General features: G+C 41.3%; 1 protein-coding gene across 2 annotated transcripts; it reads left to right on the plus strand.

Annotated features, from left to right (window-relative positions):
- The first annotated feature begins 1581 nt into the window (after positions 1-1581).
- Positions 1582-18468, plus strand: phf1 (PHD finger protein 1). 2 transcript variants are annotated; one of them, XM_018700088.2, is made up of 15 exons: positions 1582-2240; positions 2902-2980; positions 3179-3260; positions 3920-4006; positions 5294-5388; positions 5917-6065; positions 6638-6733; positions 9008-9076; positions 9768-9890; positions 10625-10693; positions 11305-11436; positions 13431-13542; positions 14972-15087; positions 16098-16184; positions 17661-18468. In XM_018700088.2, the coding sequence occupies exons 2-15, from the start codon at positions 2903-2905 to the stop codon at positions 18160-18162; spliced, it is 1797 nt and encodes a 598-aa protein (XP_018555604.1). In that variant the 5' UTR covers positions 1582-2240; position 2902; the 3' UTR covers positions 18163-18468. The 2 variants fall into 2 exon arrangements, with proteins under 2 accessions (XP_018555604.1, XP_018555606.1); XM_018700090.2 differs by having other exon boundaries at positions 1586-2240; positions 13431-13509.
- The last annotated feature ends 1928 nt before the right edge of the window (positions 18469-20396 follow it).

Genomic DNA, 20396 nt, shown 5'->3' on the forward strand with positions numbered 1-20396 from the left:
ATTTCTGAGGTCCTGGTTAAGATTAGTGGTAAAAATGTGAATTGAGGTTAGGTTAAGGTTCAGGGTTTTGGGTTAGGGTTTCCACAATGAATGGAAGCCTATATAATGTCTCAGCTAGGATAGTTGTGCAAACTTGTGTGTGTGTGTGTGTGTGTGTGTGTGTGTGTGTGTGTGTGTGTGTGTGCTCCAGAGTCTCATGACATCTCATGACACTGATCTGAACTCTGTCGTGCTTAACTCTCGTAACAATCTTTGATTAATTAGCGGATGCTCTTATCAGTGAGAGGCTGCTGTGCCAGAGGATTGACTGACATGTTGCTGTAGCTGCCTGCCTCCCTAATGTTTTTAACCATAGGGCCTTCCTCTCTCTCACAGATTACTGCAGCCATCATGTCACTGTGATGACCAAGACCATTACACACAGGCTACTTGTCTACAGCACAGGTATAAACAAGAAGCATATCATATCATATCATGTCATGTCATCACTTCTGTGGCTCCTGTCAAGCTTCAGTCTTGTTGTGATGATCCTAATCATCCCTCAGACCTGACAGGTTGATTGCGGCACAGCGCTGTAGTCCTTGTATTTGTTTGCCACCTAGTGGTCGCGGTTGGAAATTGGCACTTTACCACTTTTTAATCTGCCAGGGGCCATTTTGAACCGCACGGCGCTGTTACCACACGGTTGACTGGTGTGAGTAATGTGCAAGACATAAATAAACAAGAAAAGACACAAACAGGGAAAAATAAACAAGCAGAACCTTGAATCGGTTTGGACACATGCACCTGTCGCCAAAACAACCAAACGTGTTATTCTTCTAAAGCAATTCAAGTGTGAGTATAATCTAAATATTCTTAATTTATCATTTACATAATCTAATAATGTCTCCCTGACTCTTTTAAAGCAGTTTTTGCCTGATGTTTCTCTCTGTTTAAAGCAGTAAATGTGTTTTCTGTAACTTGATATGGATTCTAAAATGTGCATTTTTGGTTTATGACTGTGTCTGTATTTGTTGAGACTGTGTTGGTCTGTTTGTGGCAAACATATGTATGACTAAAGTTGTTGTAATCAGAGCCATGCTTCTTTTGTGTGAGCAATATTCTCCATCACACATTAAAATCACATCCCGGATGTCCTGTGAGGAGAGATGACCCTCTGTAGATGTCACATCTGTCCTGCAGATGTGGTATTTGTCCACTTTTGGCTTCCAGTGTTTTCTGCAAAAAGCAATCTGCAATTTTTAGGATTTGTTCAATAAAAAATGATGGACTTGCTCTGATTTTTATCAGTAAAAAACATCTTGCAAGATTTTTGATGCACAATAGTGTGTAATGTGCTGCCATATTTTTATAGTGTCAGTCTAATGTTGGCTCATTTTCATTTTATGGTTAAAAAGCAAACACAACAACGAGAAAAACCAGTTAAGTTTGCACAGGCATCTCAGTTTTCAAACTTTTCTCCACGGGTTTCCTAAACTTGGCTGGTCCCTCTTGTTACAGACCAATTAATGAGGCGGCTAAACTCACTAATTGGCCGCTTAATTGGCCCCTGTAGCTGCGCGCGCTGCTTCCGCTGGCTTTTAGCGCGCCGCCATCCCTCCCCTCCCGCTCTCAGACATCACAATCCCACCTTGTCACAACGATTTAGGGTCACTTCCTCAGACGGGAAGGTGCTCCTCGCCGTGGACCCAGCCACCCAACCCCCGCCACCTCTGGATCCCCCCCCCTCTATCACTATCTCCCTCCCACTCTATCTCGGTGTTTTATGTCTGCGTCACAACAAGTCGGTCGAGAGCGAGAGGCAGGGATGATGGCGTCTCTGGCGGCTTGATTCCGGTGCTGCTCTGACAAACCCCGCGTTAATAGCATCAATAGGTGGTGGCGGAGAGGAGGAGGAGGAGGGGGGGCAGAGAGCAAAAGCGACGGGAACATGACGAAACGGCATCGCGGAGGACGGACAAACTAGGTTGAGAGACGGACGGACAGTCAGTCGCCCCCCCCCCAACACACACACTCACTCCTCCTCCCCCTCCTCCTCGCTGACGGCTTGACTGACACACACAGGCGCTTGGCACAGACAGGGACATACATGCACATCATCCACTTTTTGCAAACACGCAGGCTGCGCATCCGAGCGGGCAGTAATTGGGCAGCGGAGATCCACAGCAGATGAGGGCATTTCATGTCCAGCCTGCCCAGGAATCACTGTGACCCCGACGGAAAGGAGTTCGACTTGACAGGTACCCTTCACCGGCCAGCTTACTGTACAATTTGCCTGATTTCCTTTTGATTCACAAAGGGGCTACACACACTGTTATGCATCCTGCGTCTGTCTTGACTTGAGTGCATGTACTGGAACAAATGCTCAACGTGCAGAGATAATGCCTGCACAGTCATTTCATGCGTCTATTCAAGTTTTTAAGATGTTGGGAGAGAAGAAGACAGCAGCAAAGTGCATGGCAGATGCCTCAAGTAGCTGCACAGTGATCTTTGTTCATTCAATCAAACTGTATTGCAGCAGTCATCATGCAGTGTTGTGAGTGTGTGTGTGTGTTTCATGTGTGCAGTAATCATTTGTCTTGCTCTCTGGTTGTGTACTCACTCTCATCTTTCACAGTGGTGGATACAGGCTGTCGCTATGCTCTGGTCTAAAAGGAGGGAGGGGGGTTGGGGGTGTGGAGGGGTGGTAGAAAAGAGGAGGGGGGTGTGGGGGGGTGTTGAGATTTTAACCCCTTTGCACCGAAGCCCGCCTGTCTGAGAGCCAGCCGAAACGCCGGGGCCATAAACCCCTCTGTCAGCAATGGCAGCAAAGTATTCATCGAATAAATCGGATTTCCATTTCACATGAGCCCTGCTCTCGCTCTCCTTCCTCTCTCTCCTCTCTGTCTCTCTCCTCCTCAGGATGGGGGGAGTAAGTGAAGGAGATGATGTGTTGGCTCGATGGAGTGATGGACTACTGTACCTCGGCAATGTGAAAAGAGTAAGTGCATGTGGGAGCGGGTGTATGTGTGTGTGTGTTTGTGTGTGTATGACAGAGAGACTTGTCAGTGTGTGTGTGTGTGTCTGTGTGTGTGTATGCGTGTGCAGTGTGCGAGCCAGTGAGTGTGTTCACCTGGATTTGAAAAGACTTCCATTTAGTTTTGTCAATCACTCCGTTCATCTGCTATCTCCCTCTCAGGTAGATGGAGTCAAGCAATGCTGTCTGGTGAGATTTGAGGACAACTCGGAGTTCTGGGTACTGAGAAAGGACATTCACTCGTGTAAGAGGAACTCTTTTTTCATCCTTCCCTCTCCACTCAGCTTGAAGAGTAAATCGCTTCCTGTTGGGGGCACTTTGTATTTCTTGGGATTAAAAAATGCACCTGGTTTGAGGTTTCTGAAAGCATGGATGCTCAGCTTAACTCACACTAAAGGTGTTCGTTTCCACTCTGACACTTTGCCTGAGGAGTTTCAGGAACACTTTTCTGATTCTTTCCCCTGATGAGCTTAAAACTTTTAATTTCTCTGCACCTTTTGACTCAGGATCTCGAGATTACGTTCACGTTCAAGGTTATGATGCTGAGTGCTCTTGAGTATTCTGATGGAGGCATGTTGGGATGTAATTAGTATATTAGCGTCTATTTACAAATTTATTAGACTAATGACTCCTCAGGGAAATGGCGCCCCCTCTCCAGCTAACATCAAGCGAAGGGGGAAGTTGGACGCTTGTTAGGACCATGCTGAATATCCACCCGTCAAATGAAGTGAAATCTGAAAGGGTGCAGGAGACATTGAAATCAATGAGGTGGCAAGGATGTGAATCAATATACATAAATTAATGCCGCTGACTGCTCTTTCTCTCTCTCTCTCTCTGTCTTCCTCTCTCACATTTACTTCCTCCCCTCCCCTGCCTGTCTCTGTCTTTCTGTGTTTGCCTCAGTCGCTGCTGGAGTGGAAGAAGTTTGCTGTATTTGTGACGCTCCGCCTCTTAAAGAACCCCTCATAAATTGTCTTAAATGTCGCCACGGTAAGGAAGCACGCCTCATCATACCGCTGTCAAACGGTGGGTCTCCACCGGCTCCTGCACTGACCTTGAAGATTTGACATAGTATGGTAAATAACAGTGTTGCTCTTTTTAGAAAAAACCAACACAGAAAATCACATATCATAAATGATAGATACGGGTTGTTGCACCTGTATCCTGACTAGAATGAAAATGTATGAGATGCAGATATCCATGGAACTTTATTCATAGACTTTAATGCCCCAAATGTTTCTACTTGGGCTTGTTACTAATTTAAAGATCCCCTGCAGACATGTTTTAAGATATCCAAAAAAAAAACCTTTTAGATTTTTACAATAATAATAATTTTTGTTTGATAGAATTTCTCCACAAAAAAAGTTGAATTATCCAGTTAAAAATTGTTTAAATTACATCTGCTCCTTGTCCCTCTGGTGTTGTAGTCTAGTCACTAAGCGTTGAGTCTTAAGTCCAACTCATCAAAGAGTCAGAGCTGAGTCTGGGTCAAAGCTGGTGAACACATGTACCTGCCCAAATAATGAATAATGCTACAGAATTAATATAGCTATCAATATCTTATGTCAAAATAAAAAAGTCTGAGTCCTCGTCTCGTCTCTGAGTCCAAATGCAGTCGAGTCACAAGTCCTGAAAAACAGAACTTGAGTTGGAGCCCTGGGCTACAGCACTGTCTCCCTAATGGAAGAAGTTTAACTGTAAGACACAAGATGTCTCCTACTGCACCGTCCACTCTCAGTGTATGTGTGCTGGCTTCCAGACGGGTTGATCATGCTGTTATGCTCACACCTTAAACTCAGATTGCACAGAGAAAACTTTCCCTCCTCAGCAGGTAAATTTGAAAACAGCTTTCTGCACCTACATCGCTCTGCACGGTGATAGTTAAACATCCAAGTGAAGTAACAATAAGCAGTGTGGGTGGGGGCTTTAAAACTAATCCTCAATTATGATGAAATTTAATACTGAAGTGCAAGTGAGGAAGTTTTAGAAACACGCTCTGCACCAGGATGCACGAGCAGGAAATGGCAGCACATTTTTTACCGTTATGTCTTCACAGCTCTGTCAGGCGGACGGGGGTTGCTGACAGTTTGTTTTGAGGAAAAAGCCGACAAACATACTTCCTGCTCCCTAGATGCAAATAGTATCATAAAGTGTTTTGCATGCTGCTGAAACAAACCAGCAGAGCGCTAAACATGGAGCTGCTTTGCCATTATTGTCACTCTGGCTGTCTGTCTCGTAAACCCGAATTAAACGCTCTGCCTCCTCCTCCCATTACAGGTTATCATCCAGAGTGCCACACGCCAACCATCGAACCGGAAGCTGACAGCGATTCGTGGATATGTCGGCAATGTGTCTTTGCAGTCGCAACCAAGGTCAGACTGCTAATCTCTTCGTCTCACACTCTTGAGGGGGGGGACATTCAATGTGTAATATGGGAGAAATCCAGTCAAATATATCAAGTTCTGTTGCCACTACTCTGTTGTTTATGGCAGGTAATGGGTTTATCTGAGGCAAAAGCACACTAATTCCCTCAGTATTGACTTCAATATTAGATGTTCTACATTGTGTCCGAGAAATCATGAACAATCAATAGTTATGAAGCTGAAAAACTACGCAGAAGTTGAGAGAAGTACATTTAAAGTCAATCAATCACATGTGCTCCAGTTCTGTAGATATGAGATGAGAGAGCACCCAGTTAATTGTCAATCGGTCAATGTCCATATCTCATTGTCCAGACTTCCACTGCCTCTGACACTATCTCTCACAGTTGACCTACAATAAAATGAGACGAACTGCCTTCTCCCCAACGAATATGATCCGTCTCCCTCGCCGCTCCTGACATGACAGTGATTTGAGGGGTCACCGGCCAATCAGTCCTATCCTAAAATTGTGTTTTTCAGAGAGGTGGGGCCCTCAAACGGGGACGCTTCGCCCGGCTCATGCAGTTTATGAAACTCCGGCTCCCTTACCAGCTGTCATCTTTAGACTGGGACCCGCAGCATCTGACCAATCAGCAACAGTGTTACTGCTACTGTGCCGGACCTGGAGAGTGAGTGACACTGCAGAGGCCAGTTTAAGTTTGAATGTACTGTTCAGTTCGTGTGTGCTCTTTAGCTGTAGACATTTTCTCTCAAGGCTTGATCTCATCTGTGTCAGTGTCATCTCGTGGATTATTTCTAAATTGCATGCAGCATATCAGATGTGTCAAACAGAATCAGCAGGATTTCTTAGAGTTTGTTTTGACTTTCATGTACTGATGTATGAGTGATGTTTGCTACATCAATTCACTGTCAGGTAAGTTGTTTGTCAAAAAAGTGCAGCAAACTATCTTGTTTTTCTTTGCATATTGTGCGCTTTTCTGCTAATGTGGCAAACTCCACTCACCTGGCATCTAAAGCAGAGTAAAACAAAGCCTGAACTGCCGCATCTTTTTGAGTCGAAGGACCCAGTGGGAGAAGGCACATTTCAGCTTATGACATGTGAACTGTCAGCTGTGCTCGTCAGCCCCTCAGCCCTCCTTAATTATGCATAAATGCAGACTTGTCAGGTGACAGATGTTAGACACGTTCATCCATTCATGTGTTTAAAGCGTGTTGGTGTTTTTTCTTGTTTTGATCGCAGGTGGAACCTAAAGATGTTACAGTGTGGAAGCTGTGGTCAGTGGTTCCACGAGGCCTGCACACAGTGTCTAACCAAGCCATTGCTGTATGGGGACAGGTGCGTTACTGAGTGTCACTGTACAAACTGTGGATTCTTTATACTCAAAATTACAATTCTGTCATTTAATCATAGTGATAAATGTAAATGTCTGGTTGGTTTTTACCAAAACTTGATTTATCTTGGAGTTTAAGACAATATTTGGTAAAGCCAAACTGATATTTTTGAAGTAGATATTGATTCATTCATTTGACATAAACAGTGAATAAATTATGCTAATTATATATTGGCTGTAATATATAAGTGAACTTAAATATTAAGATTTTTTTTGCTTTTCTAAGCATTGAATTACCAAAGTAAATGCAATTAATACTGCTTAAATATAAGATGTCAGTCACCTTTAAATCATTGATTCATTTTAGCTAGAATGGCACTGAGTGGAGCTCATACCTTTGCTAAGGCCTAACAATCCTATATATCTTTCCTTAAAATGGAAAAATAAAAGGAAAAGGAAGTGGCAATAAATGTCCCATCTCACAATATTAAGGAAAGAAATTTAACCTCCTTTAACTGGATCCACACCAAAATTTATTGGGTTATTCTCTGGCCCCAACAAGTTTGGTGCAACCCCCTAGGTGGAGGTAATGTTACCATTACAAAGAGGTCATTGAAAAATAATTTAAATGAAATGAATTAAGCAAACCCCCCCCCCCCCAAAAAAAAAAAAAAAAAAAAAAAATGAAATGCAGCCTGTAAAACTATTTTTGCTGCACTTTCTGTTTGCATGTCTGTCAATACAAACACCTATACTGGTGTATCTGTGAGCAGCCCATAATATCATGACAACGTATCAGTCAGTATCTAATATTTGGATTGTTATTTCATGTGAGATGTGTGACTCTTCTGTTGACCTGGTTTACATTGATCAGTTTTTTTATTGGTCTACCACTCGCCACATGTTGTTTATGTCTTCGTTGGGGTGCAATATCCAGGACAGACTGAGCAAAAACCCAGTTGTGCAACTGGGTTATATACACTCTAATTTCAAATTATAATAGGCTGGCAATTTATTTTATATTTATTTGATTAACTGGTAAATTATTTGGGTTATAAAGTGTCAGAGTCAGAGGTAGCATCTTCATATGACTTCTTTTATCCAACAGGTATTTCAAACACAAATATATTCAGGTTACAGTCATATAAAACAGCTAATTTAAGAAGCTGGATTCAATGAATGTTTGACATTTTTACTTGATGAATAAACTATTAATTGATTATCAAAACTGTTGCTAATAAATTTTCTGTATAGATTAATGGTCTCAGCGGCAGACCTCACTCTGATTAAGATAATCAGCTCTGACAGCTTCACTTGTCACAGAACTGCTTTAATTGGCTTAAGACTAAATTAATAGTGTGCATGTTAATGTACTCACTGACTCGTGCTACAAGGACAAGAGCTCCTCTCATACTTGGAGCAAAGGGACAGTGACAGACAGTGGAGCAGACACATCACCTCTCTGGTACCGTCGTAGTTCAAATATGATGCTGGGTGGATATGCAAGCTGCTGATCTCAGTGCTGTGTGATCGGCTGCATGCGTGTAATAAAATGTATCCATCCATTAAGTTATTATTGTCATTAACCATCTGTGTTAGCCGACTTGGGTTTTACACCCACCTTGACACCATGTTAGTGCCAAACCTGTCTGAAAGCGTGGGTTAAAAAAAAGGAGGGATTAGATTTAGATTGACAGTCAGGGAGAGTGAGGCCGGATTGGTACAACATCTGCTGAGCAGGTGATGGAGGAAGAGTGAAGACTGAGTTCACAGTTGGAATAGTAAGCATGTGCTGCTGTCATACTGTGTCTGCGCTTCATCTTTCCCAATGACCTTCTGGGAAGACACGCATATAGAAGGACAGATGCACACAATATCGCTGTGATATGAGCTGAGTTTCAGGGTCACCCAGAAAAGAATGTTATTATAGTGGAACAGACACACCTGTCCATTTATTTTCAGCTCAGTTTAATTTTTATGGATAAAATATCTAGACGATAAGAGAGGTTAGGTTGTAATTGTAAATATGTAAAGCTTCTCTAAAGGAAACAAAGAAAGAAATCAACGTACGTGAATGACCTGGACGACATGATGAGAGGTCTGCAGGGTGGAAAATATACTTGTTTTGGTCAGAAATGGCAAAAAAAAAAAAGGCATAATTTAAGATGACCAGCTGTTCTGGAGACTAAATGACAAACAGGTTCATCAAGCTTTTCTTCAGGGTTACACGATACCTGTCTGATTTTCTGTCTTTTTTTCCCCCCATGTATCTGTTTTAGGTTTTATCAGTTCCAGTGCTCTGTATGTACAAAAGGACCAGAGACCATCCAAAGACTACCCATGACCTGGTGATGTTAACAGTGATACCTTTACTGACATGTTTGTAACAAAAAAAAATTACAGTAGTTTTTTGCTGCTGGGATTTTCTTATTTTTCTCCTTTAGATTCTTAAAAAGATCATTTTTTTAGGACATTTCCATGTATAGTTTGAGAGAAAACCTAAAGAATAACACTTTCGAACCTGAGCCTTATTTTTCTTGTTTTTGGGTGTAAATGATAGTTATGGACTAAAATCTTTGCTATCAGTGCAGTATTGAGCAAGAGTGATGTACCACAAACAGCTGCTGCAGTGTAATCCAATGGGCAATTGTGTGCGTCAAAGTGACGCTGACAGGCTCAGATTGTTATTTTGTGTCTGACAATATTATGGATAGGATTCCTGCAGAGATTGACCTTTTTATTAAAGAGTAAGATCCTTTTTGTTTAACCAGAAGCATCATTATATATCACTACCAGATAAAAACTGTAATTTTACTGAGCAGAAAACAGCAGCTGCTGGAATACTGCTGCCTTAATCAAAGTAAGGTCCAGGTTCAGAGCTACCAGAGTTATCCTTTATTTGTATTAGTGATGCTAACTCACATAACACAGCACAGACTGAATGAATGAATAATGAATGAATGAATGTGTATGTATATGAAATGTATTATATGTTACCTGTTTCTAATTATCTAATTCTTCCACTTTTTTAAAATGCAGGGTGGATTTGGCTCATTTAGTGCTCTACCATCTCTCGCTGTGCTGCAAGAGGAAATACTTTGATTTTGACCATGAAATCCTGTCCTTCACCAATGAGAATTGGGACTCGTTGCTCCTAGGCGCTGGTATTGATATTTCCCCGTTTAAGCACCATGATGAAATGATGTGAAATGCTGCCAGCCTTTTTGCATTTGAGACATAAAGCCTATTAACCATTATTAAAGTAAAATTTAAAGTTAAAAAAAAGTTATGACCTCTACGTAAGCTTAAAGGGGAACACCAGAGTTAAAGAATTAGATGATTTTAATCATCTGGGACAGTGTTTGCCGACCTTTTTTTTTCAGCTGATGTGCTTCTGCAGCCTTATCAGATGAGCTCAAGTAACCTCACTACCTGTTATCTTCCAAATGTGTTCATTTCAATTGATTTTACTCACTAACTTATATATAATATTGTGATTAATAGCTTATAAATTTCAGCTTCTGCACTGAAAATGGTACTGTAGTAGTAGGAATGCAAAGGCTAATACTGGCCTTATCACTCTTCAGACCAGACTCAAAGTTGTGATACCATCTGGTTTAAAGTCTGAAGTTGTCCCACAGAGAATAAACAGACAGATAACAGTAGAGATGACAGATATCAGAGGGAAGCTGTTTTTAAAAGACACACTGTTCACCCTGTCTTCACATGTCAGCACACAGAGTTCTTCAGCCATGTAGCCGCAACAAGTAGTTTTCCATATCAACATTTTTGCTGTCAGTGACTGTAATAGAAAATTATTGTATGCATTAAAGGTTTTCTGCGTGATGGCTGCTCACTGTGTAAACACAGCTTTGATTTTTCCTGTCTGTCCTCCAGCTTTCTGACACGCCGAAGCAGGACCGCTGTCACAATCTCCTCAACGCTCTGAACTCCCACAAGGACAGGTAAGTCATCGCATGTGATGAGAAGAATAAACACTGACCACACATGACTGGATTGATGAGTAGCCCTCCATGAATAGAGGGGTCTTCTTAGTGCTTCATGACTTATAATGTTGGACATGCAGGTTGAAATGAGCGAGGTGAAAAATGTGTGACTCTGAATAAAGAGCGAGTTGAATGTAACTGCCAATTAGACCAGATGAAATTTAACACTTTTTGGTGCTTTGTCTTGTTAGACGAGGACACAAGTCTAAGTATTTAATCACAATAACCAGTCTAAAAGTGTAATTGCTTTTAGTTGGTCTTCATTGAAAATTTGCAAAAAAAAAAAAAAAAAAAAACCTTGCAGTTACAAAACCACAAATTTCTCCAGGCAAAGTCTGCTCTAATTACGTATGCTGAATTACACAGTGGCTGCCTTTGAAATGTTCCTGAGTCTACTTTCTTCATTAGGAGAATAAGTACATTTTGTTACACAACTTTATATTCTTTATTAGCATCAAAGAGAAGTAATGAAAAAAACACACTCATGAGGTGATGATAATTTTTATGAAATAACACCACACCAGACTCACCGCCTCTGCTCCGCACCCTGTGTCTCTGATGTCGACCAGGTTCGTCTCGGGGAAGGAGATCAAGAAGAAGAAGTGTCTATTTGGGCTTCAGGTCCGAGCCCCACCTCCGCTGACGTCTGATTCGTCTCCCCTCATCACCGACCCACCTATCAACATCACACACCGGAGAAGGTCAGAGTAAGGACAGCGTCTCCCTTTTCAGCTCTTATCTCAATAAGAGCTTTGGGTTCCCACAGGGCATATAGTCATTACGCATGAACAATTAACTTCAGAATCAAAGGGCTGCAATTTTCTTATGCCAGCAAAAGTATCTGTATCCTAATATTCCCCCTAAAAGAGCATAAACCCCCCCCCCCGTGTGGGTATGTGTATGCATCTGCAAGTGTGTTTGCACATGTGTGCGCACGTGTCCTGTAGTTTGCAGATTTCATAACCACACTTTTCATTTTGAGTCATTTTTAGCATTTAGCTGGAGCTTATTCAGACTGCATTACAATGAAATAATTTGCAGCAGAGCGGTCTTAAACGGAAGAGGTGCGTGGGTGGGTGTGTGGTGGTGGGGCTGGGTGCTTTTATGAAAACAATTTAAACATATTTTCAGTCATTTATCCTCCAATGCCCTTTGCTCAACTAAATAGCTGCAAGCTGCAAGTTTCCAGTAACCAGCAAGAGACAGTGATCAGCTGACGGGAGTGAATTCGGTTTTTCACTTCAACACATGGACAGGGTTTGGGTTATGTTCAAACTACAAACATCCAGTGTCATGTCATTATGTGCCTTTTATTCAGTAAAACATACTTGAAACGATTAAACATTAAGCACTTTACCAAACAGAGAATAGAAAAAGTGCTTTATAACATGCAAACAAGAGAAAAATATTTTTAAAAATCAGCTTGAAAAACAATACAAAAAGCTGTAATACATCAAAAATCAATATAGAGGATATACAAGAGTCACACTGGATAGATTCCTGAGCCAATAGTGGTGATAAGATAAAGTAATTACGGCAGAAAAGGATTTGCTTCCATTGACATCAGTGTTGGTTGGAGACCAATCAATTTGTTACGATGTTTGTTCAGCTATTGGCAAGGTTTCTGTGTAATTTGGTGCTGATATTCATCAATGTCAGAGGATGATTCCTTATGATTTAGAGACCCTGTGTCCATTAATTTAGCATGATTTGAACATTTCCCCTCAGCCAACACTGTGGTCCAAGACAAGGACTAAACTAACTTCTGAAACAAATAGCTTGATCCTCTTTGGATGTAAATGGAGTACAGAATCTTATAACCTTTCTCTTACACCAACAATTGGTGGAACTGCCACTGTTACTTATTGTAATACTTAAATATCAGATTTTCATTCACTGTGCTATCGGAAATCCTAATGTCTTTGATCGTGTAGTGCCGCCATCAGGCCAAAATTACCACACAGAGAATTGCATAAAAAATATCACAATCTAATGGGAAAATTGTGTTAACATTCACCGAGCACATTAATTTTCCTTTGGAGTAGAAACCTAGTTTATATCAGACACTACACAAGCTTTCCTTTTGTGTCACCCTGAGGCCACAATGTCAACATTGTACACAAGATATTTCATAATGAAGTGGCAGTGCAGAGTGCTGTGCAATTTACTGAAAACATTCATGTCAGTGGGAGGGGAAATCCTTTAGATCTTAATGACTCCATGGTCTTTTCTTTAGCATCGCCCTCAAAATTATTATAGCATTATAATGAATATGTTGTCTATTCCATTCAGCATTGTCTAATAGTTGGTTGTAATGGACATATCAGCCTCTAGGGGGGTTTTTAGGGTGCTCCCATTTTCATAAACAAGTCAGGAGACAAGTTTCCAGTAGAACATGATGACAGGGAATGAAGGGAATTGGAGAATGTATAGAGAAGAAGTGTTTTATGTTCATGTTATCTTTTTATACATTTCATATTTTTCCCTGTTGATGATGTTTGGGCTCATACACCGAAAGATTTTCTAATACACCACAATCCTTCAGTATATCATCTCACTGTGCTCATCTTCTTGTATTTTACGCCTCTCAGTAGACCTCCACAGAGACACACTAATAAACTAAACATTGCACTTTGGGACTGTACAGGGTGTGTGTGTTTCTGTATTAATTTATTTGTGTTGTTGTTCACTTCAGCCCGCTGTCACTACCCTGCCAGAGGAGAGTGGGGGGACCCGAGTCACGTAAATCAAAGCGTCGCATCATAGAGACACAGGTCAGTGCCTCTGTCTCCAACTCAGGGGAGGGGGTAGGTCTTGGCCACAAAACCTCTCTGATTATTTTTTTTCATGCAGTCAGGTAAACAGCTCTCTGTGATCCAAATAACCTGTCAGTCAGACTTTGTGATGAAGGTTCATTTCGCAGTCTAAATCAGTCTTCGTGTCTTTTAACACCCAGTGCAGCTCAGTGCCTCAGTATTTTTCCTCTCTGTCTCTCTTCCGCTGTATGTTTTAATGCCTGTCGATGCTTCAGAGTCTACAGTTAGGGTAAAGGTAGCGTGTGAGGGATGAGGTGTCGTGCGTTTAGTTGAGTTAAAATGTATAATTCAAATACAAACTTGGCTGCACGAAAACCTGCTCGAGTATTTCATCAACATCTGCGGCTCAGCGGCGCATTTATCATGATCATCAAACCCAATTCCCAGCGGATCACATTTGAAACAGGCAACATCACATGTGGTGGTTACTATTTTTACACAGCATTCTTAACCGTGAATGCTTATTGTACTGTGTCCTCCTACACATCACTCTGATCCGTGTATGTGCACATACAGTAATCCTGGAACAATACGCTCCACAGAGCACTCGTTTTCATTCTGGCACATCCAGGCCCCATTGTGCCCCCCTGATTGATGCTAATCTCCGTCCTTCTTGGAGGAGCAGGTTCGTTGTAGTGGGGGAAAGTGAGATGGGAAGGAATGCTGATATGCGTAGCCTGGGATCACTTCCAAATGCACTTTGCAGTCGATTACAGTTTGGCCAGGTGGCGCTGGCACCTTGACAGTGCAGCATTGACAGAGCGCATCCATTTAAAGGCACAGACGCCTGCTAAGGCCACTGAATTATAATCTCCCATCCTAATAGTATTGCAAGAGAAGGGAATGATAATGGCCCAAGTGTAATTCCACATGTCAGAGTCCAGCGATGAGGAATGTGGAAAAATTTAAGTGACGTCCCCTCTACGTGGCGTCTCGAGTGATTGATGGCTCTGATGACGCTCTGATGTTTTTACTTTTCATGGGTCGTGAGTCGTGGCAGGAGAACTGCCTCACTAACCAGTCAGCTCCATGAAATGTGCTTTGGAGGTGATACATTTAAGCAGGACATCCCACGGCTGTGTCTGATGAGCCTCAGGATGATGTGACTCCATCCATTAATGCTATTAGTGTGGATTTATAGACGTATCTGCCCATTTCTGCCCACATGCAACACAGGGACATGGAATTCAGGCTCTTGGGAATCTTTTAATAAGACTAAAAAATTAACAAAATGTATAGCAACTCCGATTTTCAATGTGCAAACCTGTATGTAAATGTATTTATTGGAAAACTAGACCTTCCATATGCAGAATGAACTTCACGCATGCGTGAGCGCGGAGGTATCAGAGCTTGATTGACTCCTGTGATGATGTTGGCATCCAGACACAAGCTGATCTGTGTGTGTGTCTCCTGTGCCCAGGCTTGTCCACCTCCAGTTGCTGCCAACCCCATTGAACTACTGCCATGTTGCCATGGTTACATGGGAGGGGCCAGCCTGTACAACTCCAGGAAGTCAGAGGAGGAGCTTAACTTGAGGTAATGGGGTGTTGTGCCATTTTAGTTTCTGTGGTTATTATTAAGGAGGCTATGTTTTCAGGTTTGTTTATTTGTCAGCAGGATTAGACAAAAAGCACTGAACTGATCTGTGCCAAATTCGGTGGAGGGATGGGGTGTGGGCTAGGGAATAACCCATTAAATTTTGGTGCAGATCCAAGATTTTTTACCTTTCTGTAATATCTATTTATATATTTTTTATATATATATATTTTTTTACATTTTAGCCTTGGCAGAGGAATGCGCTCTGCTGAGTCTAGTTGAAGGGTATGAGAAGAGTTCATGAGTCAGTCCACCTGTATTACAAGTAATGCAAGGATACAGAAACATGTTGTGAGTGGGGGACACCGCACTCTTGAATGAACGGCTGACTGTTGGTTGAAAACTGTTTTTGAATTTTTGTATGTGGTGATTCTGGAGACGTCTGTCGACGTTTCTGCTGCAAAAGATCAACACGAGCAAAATACTATAGAACACTATACAAAATATTTTAGAAAACCATTAGGAAAACTTGTGATGTTTGTGACAAAATGTTTTCCATAGCCACGAGAAGGCGAGAAGCATCTCTATTTCCTGTGCTAGGAAGCAACATGATGCCGACAGAACTGTTCTAAGTTCAGAGGTTTGAGTTTTCCACTTCTGCCGCCATCCCAGGACAATGGAGGTGGTATTATTTCCTTGGTAGAAATTATTTCCAATGAAAACTTTTGACAGCAGAGACTTTTTCAAATGTCATTTTTTAATGATGTGACAAACTTTTTCCGCCTCCATTGTATTGGTGTGACAGCAGAAGTCTCTGCAGCAGATGTCTCAAAACTTACATAAATAAACTCAAACTAAACATTCTGCAAGGCTAGACACCTGAAGGGAGTAAGTTGGAGAACTGAACCTTGAAACAACTTTTTTCTGCTGTTTTTAAAACTCAGCTGGATGAAAATGTGATTTCGATAAAAGCTATCGTTGACTTCAACCCCTGTGCATCCCGTCCACAGCTCTCCTCCCAAACGGATGTACGCCCTGTACCACACCACTTACAATGGAAACACTGCGCTCTCCAGGAGTCTCCATCACTACAACAGGTTTTCCACATCTATCTTTATTTCCAGCAACTTTACTAGATTTATATATAGTGACATACAAGGCAGCAACAATAAGATATTGATTATGAAATCCTAGAAATTTGGATATTGGATTTACTTTTTTAATTTAGCTTCTCAACTCAGCCTCTAGTTGGCGCCTTTGAGCCTGAGGTCTTGAGAACGTTGTACACCATGTACAAAATAAGAACTCTACTGAGGATGCTGTAGCTCACCTACATGTTGCTTCAGTTTTTATTTTTTCCACATTAGCTAAAGTGTCCTTGGTTGTAAAAATGAGTAGTGTTTTTTTAAGGAGAGTTAAACACATCTGAGTGTTGAGCCGAATATTTGCGAGCACTAAATCACAGTACATGAAGCGGCATTTGTCAAGTTGCTGCACACTGTATACAAGATAAGATAAGATAAGATAATCCTTTATTAGTCACAGAAAAGTAGATATAAACAAGACAATATCTAAAAAATTATAAACACTATGAACAATATAAACTGGATTATATGGACACTAACCCTGTATATTGTTTGTTGTCCCTGTTGATGAATTTCTACTTGAGATCATGTTCATCGATCAGAATATTTTATCAGAATGTTTCATAACTGCTTTTCCTCACACATTAGATGATTTAGGAGTTTTCCCTGCTGACTTTGGTCCCTTTGAGTTGTCTGCTGATGCAGTCCCATCTTGAAAAGCTGATAACAGATCTCTTTCATGGTTGTCAGATGCTGCTAACTGGCATTCAGGAATATATCTCACATTGGGAGTAGTCTTTATAATCATGATTGAGTTACTTCAGTTTACACCTGCAGTAATGTTGTTTTTTGGGGGGGCATAAACACAACACTGACATGCATTATTATCACCTTATAAAGTTGATATGGGGAACATGTTAGCAAACAGGTGCTAGTTTACACAGCCAGCAGACAGGGAGCAACACTGGCTTTAATTTGGAGTTGTGTTTCTGGCAACTGGACAAACTCAAGTCCAACATTCACTCTCCTTTTAGCTCCGTCCTGGATCTTAAGCTGCTAAATCATCCGTTGTACTCACAAAGTATCCACCAAGCACTAACCATGTCTGTTTAGTGCTTGGTGGATAGAATATAGTGATTTTTTTAGAGCTTTTCTCTGAAAACAGATGTAAATTAGGTTGATGAGAACAGTGAGCGTGATCCGAAATGCTAAAATTGGAGCCGTAAAACCAAAACAATGACCCAAAAGATGCTAAAATGCTCTGTAGTGCTGAGAGGCACTGTACAGTTTATGAATATATTTGGTCCATTGCTCGTTGAAAAAATATTAATCTGCTTTTTCTGCTCTTTGTATTTGGTCTTCTTTATGTTGTTAGTGATGACAAATAGTTACAGCTTTACATGTTTTAAGGAGAGTTTTTAAATCTATGTATATGGTACACTGAGATGAGTTATTGCCTGTTCATGACTCCCGTGTCTCTTTTCATAGCATGGAGGACACCTGCAGGTTACCACCACCGTGCTTCCCATACCCCCTCAACTCCAATGGCAGCCATCACCACCACCACCTCCACCAGCACCATCACACCCACCAACACAACCACCAACACAATCACCAACACAGTCACCAACACAACCACCAACACAACCACCAACACAATCACCAACACAACCACCAACACCAGCCGGGGCAGAAGCAGCTGGAACCGCTCATCCTACGTGATCTGCCCCCTTACCAGGCCAGCGTGGGCGGAGGGGGTGGCATAGGTGGAGGAGGAGGAGGAGGATGCGGCGGAGGGGGAGGAGTTGGCGGCGGTGGAGGAGGAGGAGGAGGAGGTGGAGGAGGAGGGGGTATAGGAGTTGGAGGAGGCGGCGGGACAGTGGCCAGGAGCTGGGGCGGAGGGGAGGCGGTGAGGATCTTGGCGAGACGCGTCACACCAGACGGGAAGGTTCAGTACCTGGTGGAGTGGGAGAACGTGAGTTTGTACTGAGACGAAGAGAGTAAACACGAGACGCAATGACTGTTTTTGCAGTTGCCACAGGAATACTGTGTATGTAATATGTGGCAGTGTTTAAAGTACAAACAAAACAAAAAGAAAAAAAAAATCCCTACACGTTGCAAAATCCAGGTTGCTCTCATAGTATCACCTCTATTCTACATCATTATAACCTCACTACTCGTTACTAAATGTCCCTCTTTGCTAGTGTTTCTCTGATATTTGTACTGTTAACTTTGGAATATGCCTTTGCATTTATCATGTTTTACAGTGATGAGAGAAAGTATTTAAACCTCCTCCTGATTTGTTAAAGGGAAGAACATGTCTCTAACTGTACTCATATCTTAACAGACAGCACTGAAGATGAGCAACAGTATTGTTAAAAAAAAAAGACAAGGTGACTGCTTTTTCATCGGTTGATTTATAATTATTTAATTTTAGTTGTCACAAATAAAACTGTAAACTTCAACATGTTTGTAATTTAAAGGAATAATTTCATATTTTGAGAAATATTAGGTGCTTTCTAAGAAGCATATGATGCCACTCTCATGTTTAAAGATAGAGCCAAGAGACAGTTAGCTTAGCATGAAGACTCATACACATACAGGGGAAACAAGAAGCCTGTCTCTGTCCAAGGTAAAAAAAAAATCTGCCTACCACTGCCTCTAAAGTTGTTTCTTTAATTTGTACAAAGAACAAAATTATGGTTTTATAAGGCGTTCTGTGCCGGAAAAAACTCTAGAAACGTCACTGTGGCTGTTTCCCTCCTGATTCCAGTCTTTATGCTAAGCTAACTGTCTCCTGATCATAGCTTTATATTTAATGCAGTGGTTACAGTGATTATCTGTAACCCAGGTGTACCAAAAACGTCACTTTTCACACTAAATTTAGTCCAATTACAGTCTAGACTTCCAGACACCTAAATGATTCAGATCACCAAATTAGTGCTTTGTGGGTACTTTAAATAAAGAGTTTAAAATTTAACTTGTTCTTTTTATAAAGCCAACAAAATCATTTATATTGAAAAACAAAAGCCTTTTACAGCATTTGGTTTTGGTATCCAAGGGATGAGCAAGCTAAACAACCGGTAGCCAACACCAACACCAACAACATCAGCCAATACTTCCATCAGCCTCTGCTTCCATAACTGCTCATTCATCAACTGACAGTTAGCATTCACGTGGAGTTCAGAGAGAAAATTAGCTCCTGAAAATTAGCAGTGATGAATGGTCCGTCATCAGTGAGAGGCACGATGACAGCTGGGTGGCGGCTACTGGCTGCTCATGAAAAAGCAGTAACCTTTTATCGGCTGGGAAAGGACAAGAGCAGAGATGCCAGCCTGTTATATTTTTGGCCACTCAGACGGTAGTTTATGCCTTGCTTAAGGACTCTGTAACAGTGGCAGTTTATGGATTTCACCTAGATTCTCCCCAGGCCTTTCATCTGCCAGTTTATCTTACTTTGGCTCCATAAACAACAAATTCTCTGGAGGTTTTTATATTTTTTCTCATCGCAGTATGTTAATAAAAGATTGTATACATGTTATTACGAGGTTACTGATTTGTTATGTTAGATTTTGTCATACATAATTTACATTTAGACTATTATATGTATTAGAAATAGGAGCCACAAGAGGGCTTTTGTTTTATAGATAGAATTATATATTCACAATATATTGCTATGATCGAATAACTTCATTTTATTTTTTTGACGTGGTTGCATAGTGCCTATATGGGGTGTGTACCTGCCGATTGGTCAATCAGACGACAGATGAACGAGGCCATATTGCTACTAAACAAGAGGATGGCTCTTTATCAGTAAACAGATACAACCACGTGGGTAAATGATGACCAGTTATAATGTCGACTAGAGTTTTTAATCAGAACAGGACTGTGATCTAACTGTACATTCCAGCTTAACAACAACAACAAAAAAAAGAAATATATATGTTACTGTTTGAGGTCATCAGAATGGGAAATACTTTTGAAAGGATGATTTTGTTTGTTTATTTGTTTTTGATGAGTGTTAAATGTCAGAACGGTCAGCTGAAGGTCCGGCCACTCTGCTGCTGCTGCTGTTCAGTTTCATGTCGCAGGGTTGCGTTCAAAAGTTACAATACAGGCCTGACTGATCATATCCCTTCTTCTCAGATGTGTTTTCAGAGGCAGGTCTCGGGGCGCTGAAGTTGGATTTTAACTTTGTGCAAACAGGTTACATAAATCTTAGAA

The sequence above is a fragment of the Lates calcarifer genome, linkage group LG15, assembly GCF_001640805.2.
Source record: "Lates calcarifer isolate ASB-BC8 linkage group LG15, TLL_Latcal_v3, whole genome shotgun sequence".
In the NCBI taxonomy this organism is placed as follows: Eukaryota; Metazoa; Chordata; class Actinopteri; family Centropomidae; genus Lates; species Lates calcarifer.